This window comes from Piliocolobus tephrosceles, chromosome 6 (assembly GCF_002776525.5).
Source record: "Piliocolobus tephrosceles isolate RC106 chromosome 6, ASM277652v3, whole genome shotgun sequence".
NCBI classification, from domain to species: Eukaryota; Metazoa; Chordata; class Mammalia; order Primates; family Cercopithecidae; genus Piliocolobus; species Piliocolobus tephrosceles.
The window spans coordinates 142,489,695-142,508,003 of record NC_045439.1 but is presented as its reverse complement, the minus strand read 5'-3'; the positions used below and the strand labels follow the sequence as shown (position 1 = coordinate 142,508,003).

The 18,309-nt window shown below is 39.0% G+C and overlaps 1 protein-coding gene across 6 annotated transcripts in view; it reads right to left on the bottom strand.

Annotated features, from left to right (window-relative positions):
- Nucleotides 1-218: 218 nt before the first annotated feature.
- The window catches only part of GLCE (glucuronic acid epimerase), a 137,174-nt gene continuing 119,083 nt past the window's right edge, over nucleotides 219-18,309 (bottom strand). For 2 of the 6 annotated variants that reach the window (XM_023220840.1, XM_023220842.1), the window contains 2 exons: nucleotides 16,530-16,775; nucleotides 5,503-9,516 (listed from right to left, as the gene is read on the bottom strand). In XM_023220840.1, the coding sequence (XP_023076608.1) occupies nucleotides 8,492-9,516; nucleotides 16,530-16,775 (1,271 nt within the window). In that variant the 3' untranslated portion in view covers nucleotides 5,503-8,491. Of the gene's footprint in view, nucleotides 639-5,502; nucleotides 9,517-10,102; nucleotides 10,966-16,529; nucleotides 16,776-17,023; nucleotides 17,381-18,309 lie in introns of those variants that run through there. The other 4 variants (XM_026455435.1, XM_023220841.1, XM_023220843.1 and 1 more) reach the window with 4 other exon arrangements.

Sequence of the window (18,309 nt, the reverse complement as noted above, 5' to 3'; positions counted from 1 at the left end):
CCCGCCTCCCAAGTTCAAGCAATTCTCCTGCCTCAACCTCCCGAGTAGCTGGGATTACAGGCTGCTCCACCACACCTGGCTAATTTTTGTATTTTTAATAGAGACAGGGTTTTGCCATGTTGGCTAGGCTGGTCTCGAACTCCTGACCTCAAGTGATCCGCCCGCCTCAGCCTCCCAAAGTGCTGGGATTACAGGCATGAGCCATCACACCCCACAAAAACCGTATTTTTAAAAATTAAAATACAGCTTTAAATAAGACAACCAGGCAACATGTAGACAGGCCTTTGGGTGGGTTCCTGTTGGTGAGAGCTCAGATGGAATGAGACAGAGAAGTGCTGACAGTCAAGGAGAAACAGAAACACAAGAGAACGGCCCCATTTCCCCTCTCCTTTCATGCCAAGCGTAGGGCCAAAGGACACAAGACATGGCCCTACCTGAGTGCACACCAGGAAGCTCTTTTCCAGATTCCCATAGATGTGAAGGCACCAAGATGAAGAGAATCCAACTGCAAGTCTACAGACCAGGGTTTTACTCCAGCTCCGTCACCAGGACGTTGACCCCAGACAGTCATCACACACCCACGCCGCTGCTCCACCACTGAGAGGAGGTGTCCACTCGGCCAGTCTCTTAGGGCCATTCTGAGGATAAAATATTTCATTATTTTCATGAAACGAGCCTTAAAAAGCATAACGTAAGAAGGTTCTTTAGAATCTCATTAATTCAAACTTCAATTTGGAATTTGTAAAATTTTAAACGGTTTCATTTTTCACAGCAAAGAATAAAACTGTGTACCTCCCAAAGCTGTCGCTTCACGGACTCGCATACGGCAGAGACTTCATCTCACTCATCACGGCGTCCCTTGCAGCCAGCACAGTGCATGGTAACTGTTTGCTGTGCATCTGTGTATTCACTCGTGTGTGTGTGTGTCTGCACATATTAAACACACACTGTGTACATTTTAATTTGTAATAGAGGCAGCTTTTTGAAAGTCCACTAGGGAAGACAGCAAATAGCAGGAGAGGGCTGGAGAGAGGCTAGAGGGGTTTTTATGTTGGGTTATTCAAAAAATGATGTCAATGGAAGTTGAAGAAATGGGGGCACATGCTAAGAGACTCAATTGCTGGAAAAAGCTTCCTGTATCTGCTTCTGGACTTTTCTAATCATTTAGTGGAGCGAATACCAATTTCAGCAGTTCTGATGTAGAGTCCACAGATGAAATGGACTAATTTTCTTATCTGGAGAATGTGGGAGAGCTCTGGGACTGAGATCTGCCTCCCTGGTTGAGCCCACTGTGTAGAAGGTGGAGTCAGGAGATAGTGGATTGTAGTTATTGCCTGGGGACGATGGGTCAGAACTTGGAATTTGGAGTCAGACACACCTGGGCTTGAGACCTTGTTTGTCAAATAACTAAATGGTTTCTGGCAAGTTGTTAAGTTCTCTGAGTTTGTTTTTCCATCTGTGAAGTTCACATACTTCCTCCCAAGGTTGTCAAAAGGATTAGAAAGAATACCCGTGGAGTCTTCTAGCAAGAACCCGACCCACTGCAGGAGCTCAGATACTCTGGCTCTTCGTGTTGGCCCCACTGCTCTGCCTGTGATTTTGGAAAGGAAAGGTCATCCAAAGCTTAACCCCAGAGAAAAGCACTCCAGGCCAGCCAGCTGTGGACTCAGTTCTTTATGTTGACTAGTTATGACTCGTGACAGGGACAGGTCTCATCTTTGCTTTTGGCAGGTAGCACAATCAGTAGGAAGGTGTTCAATAAGTACGTAGTGAAAAGAACTGCATGAGCCTCAGCAAGCTCCTTAACCCATTTATGCCAGAGGTTACAATTTTTTGAATTTTTGCATGAATGAAAAACCAGAACTTGGCGATGACCTTATGCAGCAGGATATAAATAACTCCCACATGCTTAGCGTTCCAATAATGGAACACTAGGCAGCAGTGTTTCCTTTTCTCACCTACCAGGAGTTGGGCTTCCAGGGTCATGGTGAGCAATTAATGAGAGTTAGTTTGAGGAGCACCTGTAATGGTGCCTGTTTCCTCTTCCTATTCCTAAATACTCGTTAGCAAGAAACACTAACCCAGGATCATGGTTTCCTGTACCCGAGACACTAAAACCTACTAATTCAAGCTCACGAGAAGCTGCGCAGGTAATTTCTTCTGATGGATATTTCCAGATGGAGAGAGTGCCTCTCTCTGTTGCCTGCAGTAGCTGAGAAGATAGACAGACACTTTCCCTAAGACTATCTTGCCATATAGGATAGGATTTGGGAATCTGTTTGGGGCCTCCCACTATATTCAATTGAATTACAGAGATTCAACTTCATTGATGTTAAAAAGGAAAGATGACAGAATAACAGGCATTAAATTAAGATCATGCATCTTTGCTATGTGTTTGCTTAAAAACAAGACCTCTTCCTCACCCCACTTCAGAGATTTACTTCCTTCTCTAGTCCCCAAAGAGATTAACTCTCTTTACTAGATTTTCTGAACTGAAATGGAGCAGCCATTCTTATCTCAGTGATTTCACTAGGTGCTGACAGAACAGGGCAAAATCCCAGGGAGACACCAGCTCTTCTGATGTTAAGCTTAAGATGCAATGAGCTTTGTGTTGCTTAAGAATATCTTATCTAAACTGAGTATTTAATACCAGTCCACTGCTCTATTTCTGGTCCTTCACAGGACTTTTTTTCTGCCCCTTTTGCTGTTCTCTTTACTACTGCTCTTTGATGGCTTGCTTTGCAGTACTGTCATTTTGTGAAATCCTCCTGGAAAAGGATTAGCAAAATTACACAGTGTTGCTGCTACTTAACATTCAGGAAATGCAGCATACGCATGCAAGTTATCAATCATTCTTACCAGATGGTAAATGTATCTCTTTTCACCAGAAATTGAGCAGCAAACATTCAAATTCATCACCAATACAACATTTACATTCACATCCATTTTCAGTTTGACTTCCTTAATGAGCTGGTATAATGAAAATCAATATTTTATCTCTATATTGTTGACTATTTGTAAGTTACAATAATGCAGACTTGGGATTAAAAAATTATCATTAAACAAAATCTCACCACTACTTGCATTTTTATATACTCTGTATGTATACTTCTCTACCCCCACCCCAGTACCCCAGAACTCTGCAATCGGAATGAATGAGCTAATGAAAATAGCATACAGGTAAGAACAAAAATCTAGAAGTTTATGTTGTTGTCTTTACCACTGCTTATATTTAGTAGTTACCTTTTGTTAGTTTATTACAAACTTTGAGAGCAGAGTTCTCTATTTACTGGATTGTACCATGAGGCAACTGAAGTCTATGGGGTCAAAGAGTAAATTCTTTTTTTTATCGAGACGGAGTCTCACTCTGTCACCCAGGCTGGAGTGCAGTGGCATGATCTCAGCTCATTGCAACCTCTCCCTCCAGGGTTCAAGCGGTTCTCCTGGCTCACCCTCCTGAGTAGCTGGGATTATAGGTGCGCACCACCACGCCTGGCTGTTTTGTATTTTTAGTAGAGATGGGGTTTCACCGTGTTGCCCAGGCTGGTCTTGAACTCCTGACCTCAGGTGATCCGCCCACTTCAGCCTCCCAAAGTGCTGGGATTACAAGCGTGAGCCACCACACCTGGCCTGAGTAAATTCTTGATGCTCTAATGGCTGAGCCAGGGAGCTCTGTATTCTGAGTCCCAAGTCTAGATTTCTGCCCAACTAATGTCCCCTTGAGATTTGAGTTTTGTCCTTCAATGATTATCATCAAATTAAATGGCAACGCTTTGAGTGGTTGTTACTGACTGAATTGTGTCCCCCTCACCACTCACACGTTAAGTCCTAACTCCTCGGCATCTCAGAATGTGGCTGTATTTACAGACAGGCCTTTAAAGAAGTAATTAAGGTAAAATGAGGTCATATGAGTGGGCCCTAGACACAGAGAACACAGTTGGAGAGACAACCTTGAGATACAGCAATAAGGCACCATCTGAAAGACATGGTGAGGAGGTCTTGGAAGAAACCAAACCTACCAACATCTTAATCTTGGACTTCAAGCCTCCAGAATTGTGAGAAGAATAAATTTCTGGTGTAAGCCCCCCAGTGTGGTATTCATTATAGCAGCTCTAGCAAGCTAATACAATAGGGTCCAGATTGGAGGAAAATGCAGAATTTACACTGTATTTTCCTCTATAATGGAGACATGCTATTAATTAGGGCTCATTTGTTGCAAGTAACAGAAACTAAATCCAGCCAACTTCAGCAAACGTAAGAATTTATCCTAAGGATACCGTAGTATCTCACGGAACCTGAGAGGAATACAGCTGGCCTCAGAAGGGCACTGGATCCAGGGCCTGGAGCATTGTCAAGATTCTGTTTTTTCAACTCTGCTTTTCACTGTGTATCTGCTTTAGTTTTTTAATCCATCCCATTTTGAACTCCTGGGGAAAAGACTGATTGGCCAGTCAGCTTGAGTGAGGGGGATTCGCCCCTCATCTAAGTCATGCCAGAGGAGGCAGGGTCACAAGGCACACAGTGGCCGCCAGAGCCTGTGGCTATGAAGGGAAGGAGCACTCACCAGACTACCAAGTAAGTTCTCTGGAGCATGGAGGGCCCACCCCCTCTCAAGGGCAATGGGAGATGAATATGAAAAGCTCAGTGCGCTAAGGCAGAACAGCCAAAATATTAACAGTTTGGCTACAAGCAGCAAAATCAAAGCAAGAGCAGCTGGAGAGCTCATTCAGCCCAAGACTGCTTGCAACCTTATGGCCATTTCTCAACTGAAGACGGTGGAGAAGGAAAAGCTGCCAAGAATGTTGATTAGTAGCCTGTCAAAATCTGTGCACCCATCAGCTGGAAAAAGTTGATTGGTGATCAATTGTAATTCCATTATACAAATGGTGCAGAATGTTTATAATCCAAAAAATACTGTGCAATGAAACATAACATGAAGCCAGACTCTGGTCTCTGGTTTTCTCTGGGAGGTTAAATCATTATTCTCTGAGAAGGAGGTAAACATTAAATAATGCTAATCGCTCTAAAGAGGCAAGTAGAGAAAATACATGAGGGACAAACTCTCACATAAATCTAAATAAAAAATGGTTACTCAGTCTGAATGAGCATGGGAAAGGCCATCCTCTCACCTGGCATGGGCGCCTGTTTTTGCTCAGGTTACTCTCCCCTCTTCTTCCACCTGGACTCTACCCCTGCAACACCAGTTTAGGCTCTGTCTCTTCCCTAACACCTTCCCTGAGTACACAATTTAGCATTTTATTTTTCTTAAAGTGTTTAGTATATACTGTGTTCCCCCTTGTAGACTAAGGCTCCTTAGGATTAAAGTCCATGTATACTATTTGTTCCCACACATTGTCTGACGGGGCTTGCTATGCCTTTGATGAACTACATTTGTTGTCTTGACTTCTGGTCACGGGTTGAACGGGAAATGGTCAGAAATCTGCTTGCTGGGCTCAAATAACCTTAGAATAATTTGAGAAGCAAGAGAAATATCCAGGTATATTCTTTTTAAGATAAAAACTTTATTTTACAATTTTATAAAGCGGCTTTACATTAAGCACAAACAATCCATTTACTTTGTATAGAAACAAAATACCTTTCCATCTGCAAAAAATCAAGTTTTGCTGTATATAAAACTAACATGTGCACATTGTGCTTAAACTGCAAAGTCTGTACAGCTTTACAAAGGACTACCCTTCAGAAGGGCATCCTGTAAACACTTTATTGCATATTTAACACATGGTATATAACCCACATGTACAGTGGAAGAGAAACAAGAAAAGCAACCACAAGGAGGATGAAAATAGCAGCTTTCAGTGAGAGTCTGCACTGAGAAAGGAAAAGGAGCCACGTCTGGAGAGTTGTGCTTGTGTCATTTTTGCATTTGCTTCTGTGCACTGGATGGTTCTTGGATGAAGCCTTTATGTACAGTAACTCCTAAAAGGTCAAACTTGACCTTCACCCAGAAACTTTTGGCTGGTTTTACAAATGAAGTAGCAATAGATGTAACATCAAAGTGAACTCAAGGTAAGTGGAAAAACAAAAACAAAACAGAATAAAACAAAAACCAACCTAATACCTATAATCTTAAAGCAAAGAAAAATTTAAAGAAACAAAACAATAAAATTTAAAAATACCCTCCCCATTCTAAGCTCAGAATAAGTAAACATTTTACATAATTTAAAACCCTAGAAAATTCTACAGTTCTTTAGAGGCAAAAATGCAATGGATAGTGTAGGGCAGTGTTCCTCCCTGTATGCCCCCAGCTCCCCTGCGTCAGAATCACCTGAACGCTCATTACAAGTGCAGACTATCAGACTTCACAGGCAGATTTACTGACTCTGGGATCTGCATTTCAATAAGCTCCCAAGTGATGCTGAGGCATTTTAAAGTTTGAGAACCACTGGTCTGTACTGACAATGCTGCTATAGGCTCAACTCATCCTCTCAGAAAATTCTGGCATAACAAGACAAATCGAGTTGCTGTTGCAATGTGGAAGGCAGTGTAAAACCAACAGCAAGGAAATCACAATACTATTTCTAGATCAAAAAGTCTTTCCTTCTTCAGTGGAAAAGGACAGCCACATTGTTAAGGCACGGTATTTGTCACAGAAGCAGTACCATACTGTTATCATCGAGTCTCATAATCTGAAGACCAGTATGCAAACAAAGCAGACGTATGAACCATTCTTAATAATAACAAATATGGGGAAGTAAGAAAGGTTCCCAGATTGGAGAAAGTTTATTTTGAACATCGGCACTGGGAATAAAAATTAGGGGAGACCAAATATTCTTGCTAAGACATCTAACATATATGAAATGCAAAGGTCAAAAGCTAGGGGTAAGCCTAATAACTCAAAAGTGTTTTTATTGTGAGCAAAATTAAGAAGAGTGTGGTCACATCAACTGGGAGTTCAAGCTTACTTTTCTGTGGTCAGTTTAATGTCTTCAGTGCAGATCTATATCTTCTTTGCTTCTGCCCTCTTTGATGCTAACATATATATATATATATATATATGTTTTCCAGTTTCTAAGTAGTGCTTGGTAGTTTGAATTCAATTAAAATATAGTGTGTAAGCAGGTAACCTACCTGGCTCCTAAATGTGCACTTGATACAGGTCACAGATAAATGCACTGTGTTGGTCAGACTCGGTCCCCTGAAAGTGTAGGGTATCATATTTTCAAACTGTATAAGATATACTATTGATTTAGTGTACTGTCAGAGCAAAATCAACATCCCTCAGTTTTATTTAATGCCTGAAGCCCTATAGCAGACACTGCCCATTGTATGGGGGCTCTGAAATCTATTTATGTGCGGTATAGGAGGATATATATACCTAAATAAAGATCTGATTACACATAAATGCAGTAACATCTATCTAATAGCTAGAATAATTTAAAATTAAATAAAAAAAAAAAAAACCAATGATGCACAGACTCACTAGTTTGGGAAGGTGATGATCAAGAATGATCTTGGTAGGAAAAAAAAATTTGCTATGATTCTTGTATGTAGTATTTGACCTAATATTTTTATTTAAAGGGGGAAAAATCCTAAAAAAATAAAATATGGTGGTGGCCTTAAAGCTACTAGCTCCTTTCCAAATTTAGATTTGTAATAAGTTTCCGAAATAATGTCCCAAAAATATCTCTCTCAAAATATACAAAACTCCAAGGTATAGTCTGAAATAAAATACAAAATTCTAGATAGTGACAAAAAGAAACTGTCACAATGGGGGTTGGGGAGGGATATACTGATTATCAAACTTTTACTGATTGTAGATCAAGTTTCAAAACAGAAACATTTTTGTAATTTCTTGTGCAGTCAACAAGTTTCATTTTAGTTGTGCTTACATTATATAACTGTGAAGCCTGAACACTGGTTGTGTTTTTAATTTACACATTTCAAGAAAACCATAATTAAATATTCACCATATACAACAAATTAAACAAATGCAACAAATACTCATTTGCTCCCAAGAAATTAACCTATAGAAATGAAACATCTTTTTAAAAAGTTGAACACAGTCTGCTATCCAGGCTACAAGTACATATTTACTGTATTACAGCACATTATTTTTTTAAAGTTTGCTTTCAACATAAATATAAATAATCACATTTTAAAAGAGCTCCATACTAAGTTTTCAGGTAAGTGCTAGACAGTTGGCCAGTAGCAACTACTTACCATTATGTTTCTCACATAGAGTGACTAGACTATCTGTGAAACTGTATAGGGTGATGGGCAAGGCAAAGTGAAGCATCTTTGTTCAGCCCATTGATTAAACATTGTGTTCTAAATGCCACCTACATGTCTAAATACCCAACCCATGGAATGCAATTATTTTAGAAGGCTGGTTTTAAGGATCACTTATCACTTTGATAGAATCCACAAAAACCTAGTACATAACCTTTTAAAATGTGCCTATGCTCTCCTGAGACAGAGCCTGTAGTTTCTGTGTACAGCAGAGGCTGAAGTATAATTTTGGTTGTGAGCTCTAGTTGTGCTTTGCCCTGCTGCCTTTAAGGTAGCTTTTCCACCTCTTGACAAATTCTTTGAAGATTGGGGACTCATCAATGGTACTGAGTAGCTGCAACTGATTGATGTGGGTGGTATGATAGTCCCAGCGAGCCAGGTTAGGAGCGATGCCAAGCATGAAGTGACGGAGGTCATAGATGGTTCCTGAGCCAGTGTCATACAAGGGCAGCATGGCTTTAAGAGATTCCATGCCACGCTCATACAAGGACCTTGCTTCTTTTCCAAGTTTTTCCCCTGCAGTTTCTTTTAAGTCATACAGCCCAATTAAAGAATACATAAAGCCATTTAAAACAAAAGAGCTAGGTGTGGTTGGATATTCTTCATACCAGTCATGTTTATTCATAAACACAGCTTTAACTCCATGCTGCTCAGATAGAAACTTATAAGGGGCTGTTGCCCTTAAAGCTGAATTGAGGAATATATGGTCTTTTGTTAACAGATAGGCCCTGACTAATGTAGAAATGGCTTGCCCTTGCGCCATGGCAGAATACCATCCTGGCTCTAAAGACTTGAACCCTTCCCCTAACTTACGGGTCACCATAATTGGCCAGCCACCTTTCTCATCCTGGTTCCTTACTAGCCAATCACTAGCAGCAAAAAATGCAGCCATGTGGGCTGTGGTAGAGATGGTAATGTTGTCGAGGAATCCCTTACCTTTTGCAATCAACCTAACCACCTTCTTGGGCATTATTTTGGTTGGCTTGACAGCTTTTGTGTTTGAAAGACCCACTCCTTTCCTGAGGTCAGTGACCAGGTCCCTGGTAACTGTGCTCCATGAAGTTCTGGGCCCAATGCCGTAATATATATCTCTTTCTTTAAAAGCAATTAGCTGAGCATTTGAGACATAATGTATAGTGAAGAGCTGATTCTTTTCTGTGGTCTCTAGAACCACGGACACGCTTCCATTTGTCAAGAACTTGAGGTCGAATGAAATAATAAAATCTTTCGTGTTTCCCAGTTGCAAGGATACACCTTCACTGGTTTCTGCAGGGGAGAATATACCAACAGACTGGTTAGAAGAAAAGCACTTTTGTATTTGAAATCAAATTGCAATTCATCCTTGAAAACCCTGACCACACAAAATAACCCTTAAATATTTTCAGTATCAGATCATTTGTAATTTTATTTTTTTCTAAATTAACCAAAAACAAATGACAGAATTGGTGAGTTCATGATGGCTTGTAAGCATCAGATCAAAGCTCTTACCTTTTGCCCTGTCTAGTTTATAGTAGAGGATTAAGAGTAAATGGCTAAGGTACTGTAGATCAAAACTGCCTTTCCTAAATCTAATACTAGCTGATCAGTAAAATCAATGACTATTCTAGTATACCTATTCTGCAAACAGGAAAAAAAGAAAAAGCCAAAAGCTGGCTCAGCACATAATATTGCAAGAAAGAGGCTAGAAGAAATGGTTATTATACGTGAATTTTAAATTATTTAGCATTTAATATGTACTTACTATGTTCTAAGGGCTTTACATCTATTTACTCATTTAATCCCCTGAACAATTACAAGGGTAGGTGCTATTACTGTTTCTACTTTATGGATGAGGAACTGAGACACAAGGAAGTAACTTGCCCAAGGTACAAGACTTGAACCCGGGTTGCCCGGGCTCGCTCCACAACATATTATTAATTTGATTTCGAAAATGATAGATTTGCTTTCACATACTTGCTAGAAGTGCTAACAAAATTTCTGGAAATTAAGCAATGGGCTCATGTATACAACAAAAAGTGAGAGAATGGTGGAGTGGGCAGGGTAAAGCACAGACTTTGGAGTTTAAAAACCTCAGATTTGAATTTTTGTTCAACCACTAGCTTTGAGAAGTCTGGCAAGATAGAGTTTCTTTGAGCCTCAGTTTCTTCACATGTTAAACAGAGATAATATTACTTTGCAGGGTAATTGTGAGGATTTTAAAAAAGACAATGGAGTAGAATATAGTAATAAATGATGGTTATTATTCCAAAGCCACTGGCTTCAGAAGCTAAAAAAATAAAGCTGTTTTATCTGACAAATTATTAAAGAGTAAATTTCTCTTGAATATTTATAGTATTAATGATGGTTAATTCCCAGAAAGATGACTTTTTGAATACTGCTGATCTAGATCTACCAAGAAACTGAGCATATTAAAATAGCAGCAGCAGCAAGAATACGAACCACAAAAATATATGTACTACAAATTTAAAAATATTAAAGGGAAATCTTAATATCTTGATCTTCCCATAGCTTAAATGTCCAAAATGCATTCACATGTATTATCTCATTTGATACTTAATCTTCTGAAGCTGGTAGGGCAGGAATTATTATATTACATCTCCATTTTAGAGGTGAAGATATGTAGGCTTTGCAAGGTTAAATGGTTTGCCCAACACCAAAAGCTAATTAGTGGTAGAGCAGTGACTAGAATCCAGGTTTCCTGGACTCAGGTTCAGACTGTGAAAAAGACAAATGATATTGGCGATGGTATTCTAATAAGAATATTCAATAGAAAGGTTCTCTTAGACACAGCCATAGAAGCAGATCTCTGCTTTGCAGAATCCTTGAAAAAATCTTTAGTGTGTCACCATGAGCAAAGATCAGAAATGTGAACTGGGCTGGGCACAACTGGTCACACTCAGCAGTTTGGGAGGCCAAGGCAGGAGGACTGCTTGAAGCGAGGAGCTTGAGACCAGCCTGGCCAAGAAAGCAAGACCCTAACTCTACAAAAAATACAATAAAATAGCCAAGTGCAGTGGCATGTATCTGTAGTCCTAGGTACTTGGGAGGCTAAGGTGGGAGGATTGCTTGAGCCCAGGAGTTTGAGGCTGAAGTGAGCTATGATCACACCACTCTCATTCTGGGTGACAGAATGAGACTCTGTCTCTTAAAAAAAAAAAAAAAAAAGAAAGGGAAAAATAAATGTGAACTGATGATAGCGTATACTTGGAGGGCATCAGTATGTTGAGTTGATCATTTAACTCTTGCAACACTGGACTCTAGCAGTATGGTTATATTTGGCCCAAGGCTCTTAATTACTTCATTGGATGGAACAGACAATTCTGAAAGTTGTATCAAGAATGAGAACATCCTCATAGACTTATGCATCAAACAATGCTCTGAGTAACTTAATAGAAAAACTGATTTCAGAAGTAAACTTCTAATACAGTAAAAAATCCATTTTATCTGGCAAAATGTCAACATGTACTCTCTCTCTTAACTAGCATTTTTCTGCATCTATAGTAAAATGGGATCTGAAATTCAGGACAACATCCCTGCAACATTGCAGGATTCTGAATTGACTTATGAACCACTCAAGATTAAATTATATTCAGTGGAGCAGACTATCTTGAGTGCTACTTATTTTTTTCATTCTCATCAGATGGGATTATTAACGATGACATCTATTCTGGCCAAACTGGATAACAATGACCCATCTTTAGAAGTCCAAGTGTGAGGAAGCTGGAAGAGTACCCATTTCCTCCCAGAATTTCGGAAGCTGAAAGAGTACCCATTTCCTCCCAGAATTTCAATTTCATTTACACAAATGTAATGAAATGACATGGTTTAATCAGTCACCTTATGTCTTCATATGACAAACCAGTCCAAAGAACTCAGTAATGAACGATGTCAAGGGATGTAACCTTTTAAAAAGCCAATGTATTAATTTCCCAAAGACCGTAACACCAGCAGAGGGGGTTACTGAGTCAGCTAGAAGAAGTGACAGAAGTCACAATCCTCAAATTAACCAACCAACAATTATAATCTTCACAACAATCTTATAAATCTTTTAATTCCCATTTTATAGATACACAGAGGAGGTTAAATAACGTCCTGCCATCATTCAGGAGGATCTGAATGGGAGCAAATGGGATGGTGGCAACCAGTTTGGCAATGTACCAGGTAAGGTTCTGAGCTCTACTGGAAGTACTAGGCTATCTGAAGATTCCTCCTTCAAATCTAATAGAAAGTTTTGTTTCTTTATTGTTTGACGCCCATGACCCATCCTCTCCTGACCAGTTATTCCCAGGAGTTACTGTAACTATTTTTGGTATATGTGACACATATACACGCACTTTAGGCAATAAAGGATGATCAACAATTAAGAATACTTTTGACATTGGTCTTAGCAATGATTGTTTAGATTTGACATCAAATGTACAAGCAAAAGGGGCACAAGCAAACAAGTGGGACTACATCAAACTGAAAAGCTTTTGCACAGCAAGGGAAACAATCAACAAAACGAAAAGCAACCTATAGAATAGGAGAGAATATGTACAAGCATATATCTTATAAGAGGCTAATATCCAAAATCTATCAGGAACTTATATAAATAGCAAAAAAAAAAAAAAAATCTGATTAAAAAGTAAGCAAATGATCTGAATAGGCACTTTTTCAAAGAAGATATATGAGTGGCCAAAAGGTATATAAAAAGGTGCTCAACATCATTAATCACCACGGAAATAAATGCAAAGCAAAACCACAATGATATATCATCACCTTACGCCTGTTGGGATGACTATCATCAAAAAGGGAAGAGATAAGAAGTACTGGTGATGATGTGGAGAAGGGGGAACCCTTGTGCACTTTGGGTGGGAATGTAAATTGGCACAGTCATTAGGAAACAGAATGGAGGTTCCTCAAAAAATCAAAAATGGAACTACCAATGATCCATCAATCCCACTTCCTGGTATATACCCCAAGGAAATGAAATCAATTATCTCAAAAAGATAGATACCTGCATTCCTGTGTTCTTTGCAGCATTATTCACAATTGCCAAGGCATGTGAGCAACCTAAGTGTCTAGTATGGATAAACAAAGAAAACATGGTGTATATGTGTGTGTGTGTGTGTGTACACACACGTACATATAGAATAGAATATTAGCCATAGCAAAGAAGGAAATCCTGCCATTTGTGACAACATAGATGAACCCTGAAGGCATTATGCTACGTGTGACAAGTCAGAGAAAGATACTGTATGATCTCACTTACATGTGGACCCCCAAACAACTGAACTCACAGGAAAGTAGAATGGTGGTTGTCGGGCTGGGGGGTGGGAAAAATGGGGAGATGCTGATCAGAGGGTACAAACTTCAGATATAAGATGAATAGTTCTAGGGGTCTAATGTACAGCATGGTGACTAGAGTTTACTGTACTGTATGCCTGAAATGTGCTATCTCTTAAATGTTCTCACCACCACTACCACCATACAAAGAAAGGTAACTATGAGGTGATGGATGTTTTAACTAATTTAATTATGGTAATCATTTCACAATATCTATGTATATCAAAGCATCACATTGCATACGTTTGCCAGTTATACCTCAATAAAGCTGGGGAAAAAAAGAAGAGCCTTTAAATCAATGTTTCATATCCAATAAAAACTGTTATCCATCCATTCATTTAATCAACAGATTTACTATGTAGTATGAGCAGAGGCCCTACTCAAAATCTTGAGAAACACCAAGAGAAAGAAGAATCAGGCAGAAGAAGAGAAGCTCCCAAGAAGCCTGAGCAAGAATGGCTACAGAGATAGGAGAAAGTGAGGTCATGGAAATCAAATGAAAAGCATGCTTGGGGAAAGGGAAAGCTAATTTAATTTGATAGAGTAGGACAGGCCTAAAGTTTCAATTCATTCAATTTTAAAACTAGAAAAAGGAAAACATTATTCAACAAATAAATAAACAAACAAACAACAAAAATATGCTGCAGAACCTATTATATGACTTTTTACCCATATTTGATTTTATCCCCTGTCAGAAAAAAAATTCAAGGCCAAGAAAGAAAAAAAAAAAAAAGGCCAACAGCATTAAGCTTGTGGTCCTCCAGGATCTCACCTCACTTGGGCCTATGCTTTTATGGGGCTAGAATTGTTTCAGATTTTGGAATATTTACATATACATAAATATCCTGGGGATGGGACTGAAGTCTAAACACAAAATTCTTTTATATTTGCTTTTATGCAAAATGCTTTTATGTACAAGTTCCAATTTCCTCTTAATGGTGATTCTCTGAATTTATCTCCCATGAGGTCTATATCCTCTAAAAACCCTCCTTTCTCATACCTGTGCTTCAATAAAATAGTCTCACCTCTTTGATTCCCTTCTTCCCCTCTGTTCTGAGCAGTAACTCCCACGTAACTCCAACTCACCTTCTCTCATACTCTTACAGTATGCAACTGGAGGTGCAGCATCCTTAGTTCAAAACTCCGAAATCTGAAATGCTCCAAAATCCAAAACTTTTTGAGTGCTAACATGATGCCACAAGTGGAAAATTCCACATCTTCCCTCATGATGGGTGGCATATATTATTAAAAATATTATAAGAAGTTACCCTCAGGCTATGTGTATAGCATATGAAATATAAAAGAATTTTGTGTTTAGACTTCAGTCCCATCCCCAGGATATTTATGTATATGTTAATATTCCAAAATCTGAAACACTTCTAGTCCCAAGCATTTTAGATAAGGGATACTCAACCTGTACACGCACACACAGAATTCCATTCCCAGCTAGCACGCTTCCACCAACAGGAGTTCCAACTTAGAATAGCTGTGTCCCATTCACGGAGTGGCTGTTAAGAGACAGAGTTCTCTCCTCTATATGCTTAAAACCATCTTAGGAAGTAGTTTTATCTCCAGCTACTGGCTACAGAATGAGGGGCTAAGGTGAAGATCCCTCACTTGAGATGTGGGCACCTATCTTTTGTATTACTCAGAGCACCCAAAAGTGCACAATGAAATCTGTTGCTCTAAATAGGACAGAGTTCAAAAGACTGTCCTAGAAAACCTTCTAAACACTCAAGGAGATCAAGGTGAGGGCTGCTGATTCCACCCTAATCCAGACAACCATTATTAACTGGTCCAAAAATAAGTTTCTTGAGTGCACCCAAAAGTTCTTTTGCATAGTCTAATCATTTCCTGTTGCAATAACCTCTTAGGTATCACAACCTAAATATTCTTAAACATTCAGTTGTACTTTCTCATTCAGCCAAACCTGTTGTTTACAATAAGCAAAGATGCTCTGTGTACCAGAATATCACAAAATGCCATGGGAAAAAAGGAGTTCTAGTCATAGAACAAAAATTAAAGGTCATCTATTATTTGCACTGCATTCAGTACTCATAAATTCATTACTTAAGGCTATCTAGAATGAGTAGGTTTGCATTGTGGCTTTCAGGGTCTGTAAATTACACAGTCATCAATGAAGAAGAAGGAGAGAATACAGAAGAGGTCTTATAACCTTTCCTCTCTTTTCATTTACCAACGGCAAGATTGGTGGGAGGGTGGAACAAGTTCTGTACTTGACAACATTCCCCCATAGAGAATCAAGCCTGAGGTGCTAACTAAAATTATTTCATTGTCTTCTTAAGTAATGGACTCATTAGTTCTCATTGATATTGATTAGTGCAGGAAAATGCATTATATTCTAATTAATGAGACTGTCTTAGTAAAAGGGGAAATGCTGCATAAAGTTAATTTGATTTCGTAAATTATTTTATTAATGAAAATGGCTTTACATGAAGTTTGAGATAATCTACTACATTAACAAATTCCAATATAGGAAACAGGCCTCTTTGGTAATGCTATATTATCCTGAAAAAATTAAAAGCTATTGGCAAAGAATAGGCAAAGAAAAGGATGGCTGTCTCCTTAAAACCATTCTATTTACTGCAAAAGTTTAAAAATTAAACTATACTGTACTGAAATATTAAATGGAGGAACTTCTTTCCTATTGGATATAGACCCCTGGAGGCAGGTACACATTGTGCAGTAACCTGGACCTTACCATTCAATCTATGGCTTGGCTCTTTACATAGTAAATATTCCTTTTTATAACCTTGACTTTTTAGCTATATCTTTTTTAGAGATTTCATTGGGGTGACACCATTTGTTGCTTTATATATGTAACATAAAGGGTCTGCTTATGTGTTTTTTTAAGCCATATTAACATTTTAAGGGAATATCTGGGTCCCATAAACCAACATCAAATTAGCAGGCACATGTAACATGTAACTTACCTGGTGCAATAAACTGTTTGACATTGGTGAATCTAGACTTATCAGCCACATTAGCCATAAAGCAGCCCTTTGGCACAGTCCAGTCATTAGGCTTGTTGTTTTTGTCTCTGTCTTCTGCTGTTTCATATACCTCTATGTGAGGAGGTTTCTCAGTTAGATTCTTGCTGTAATGACTTAACCCATACTGTGCAATCTGGATTGGATAGAAATAGCCTTGAGGTCCCCATTGTGTAGATAATGGCACACCTATAAAATAGAGAAACAAAATGAATAATCATATCAAGACATTTACAAGCCTATTCCTAATACCACTCCTCACTGATTTACTTCTGGGGAATCTCACAGGGTTATCAGGAACTTGTGGGCTTCCTCATAATACTGCTCTCATACTGATCAGATCTAGTACCAAATTAACCAATGTGAAAAACAAAAATTAAGTATTCTTTCACTCTCATTCATTATTTGTTAACAAATAGTTCAACGCTATAAATTACCTTTTAAGGACTGGTTTTTTATGTGTGTTACTCTTGCTCATGGCTACAGATGTCACATTTCATAATCCTGTTTCATACATTCAAATTCTGCACAATTTAGATGCATATAGTTAATGTCACCACAGTTCTGTTTTCAATATTAATCCTGAAAATTTCTTAAACATTTATACTTATCAAGTTACTACACACTCATCTTTCCCTCCAATGTCAAAGTGTGGTCTACTAATTAGGTATGTCATCTGATGGTTAATGTATTTGCTTAAAAAGCCAGTTGTGGCTGGGCACCGTAGCTCACGCCTGTAATCCTAGCACTTTGGGAGGCTGAGGTGGGTGGATTGCCTGAGCTCAGGAGTTTGAGACCAGTCTGGGCAACATGGTGAAACCCCATCTCTACTAAAATACAAAAAGTTAGCTGGGAGTGGTGGCAGGCGCCTGTAATCCCAGCTACTTGGGAGGCTGAGACAGGAGAATCGCTTGAACCCAGGACTCGGGGGTTGCAGTGAGCCAAGGTGGCACCACTACACTCCAGCCTGGATGATGGAGCAAGACTGTCTCCAAAAAAAAAAAAAGCCAGCTGTGACTTGGCAATTTAAAATATAAACAGCTTGAAATTCTTTTTCATATCTTTCCTGTTAAAATGTAATACTTAAGTGTTTTTTAAAACATGAATTTCGTTTGTATATTTCACCACAGATTCTTGAAATAATTCATTAATGGATTACCTTTTGTAAAGTTCTAAGCATAACTTTTAAATGTTTGGTATTAGTGTTTATCTTAGTAATTTCTTTTGTTTTCTTTTTTGAGATGGAGTCTCGCTCTGTCGCCCAGACTGGAGTGTAGTGGCCAGATCTCAGCTCACTGCAAGCTCCGCCTCCCGGGTTCACGCCATTCTCCTGCCTCAGCCTCCCGAGTAGCTGGGACTACAGGCGCCCGCCACCTCGCCCGGCTATTTTTTTGTATTTTTTAGTAGAGACGGGGTTTCACCGTGTTAGCCAGGATGGTCTCGATCTCCTGACCTCATGATCCGCCCACCTCGGCCTCCCAAAGTGCTGGGATTACAGGCTTGAGCCACTGCACCTGGTCATATCTTAGTAATTTCTTACATAGGAGCTACAAATCCTACATTTATATAATATTGTATTGCTGAATCACATATGTATTCAGAGATAAACAATACTATCTGTAGTTCTAAAATTAATAAGAATCTGATGAGCACAGCATAGACTGGGAATCTACAGAATTTTATGTGTTTTGTTGTAGATTCAAAACAATGTTCACGGAGTTAG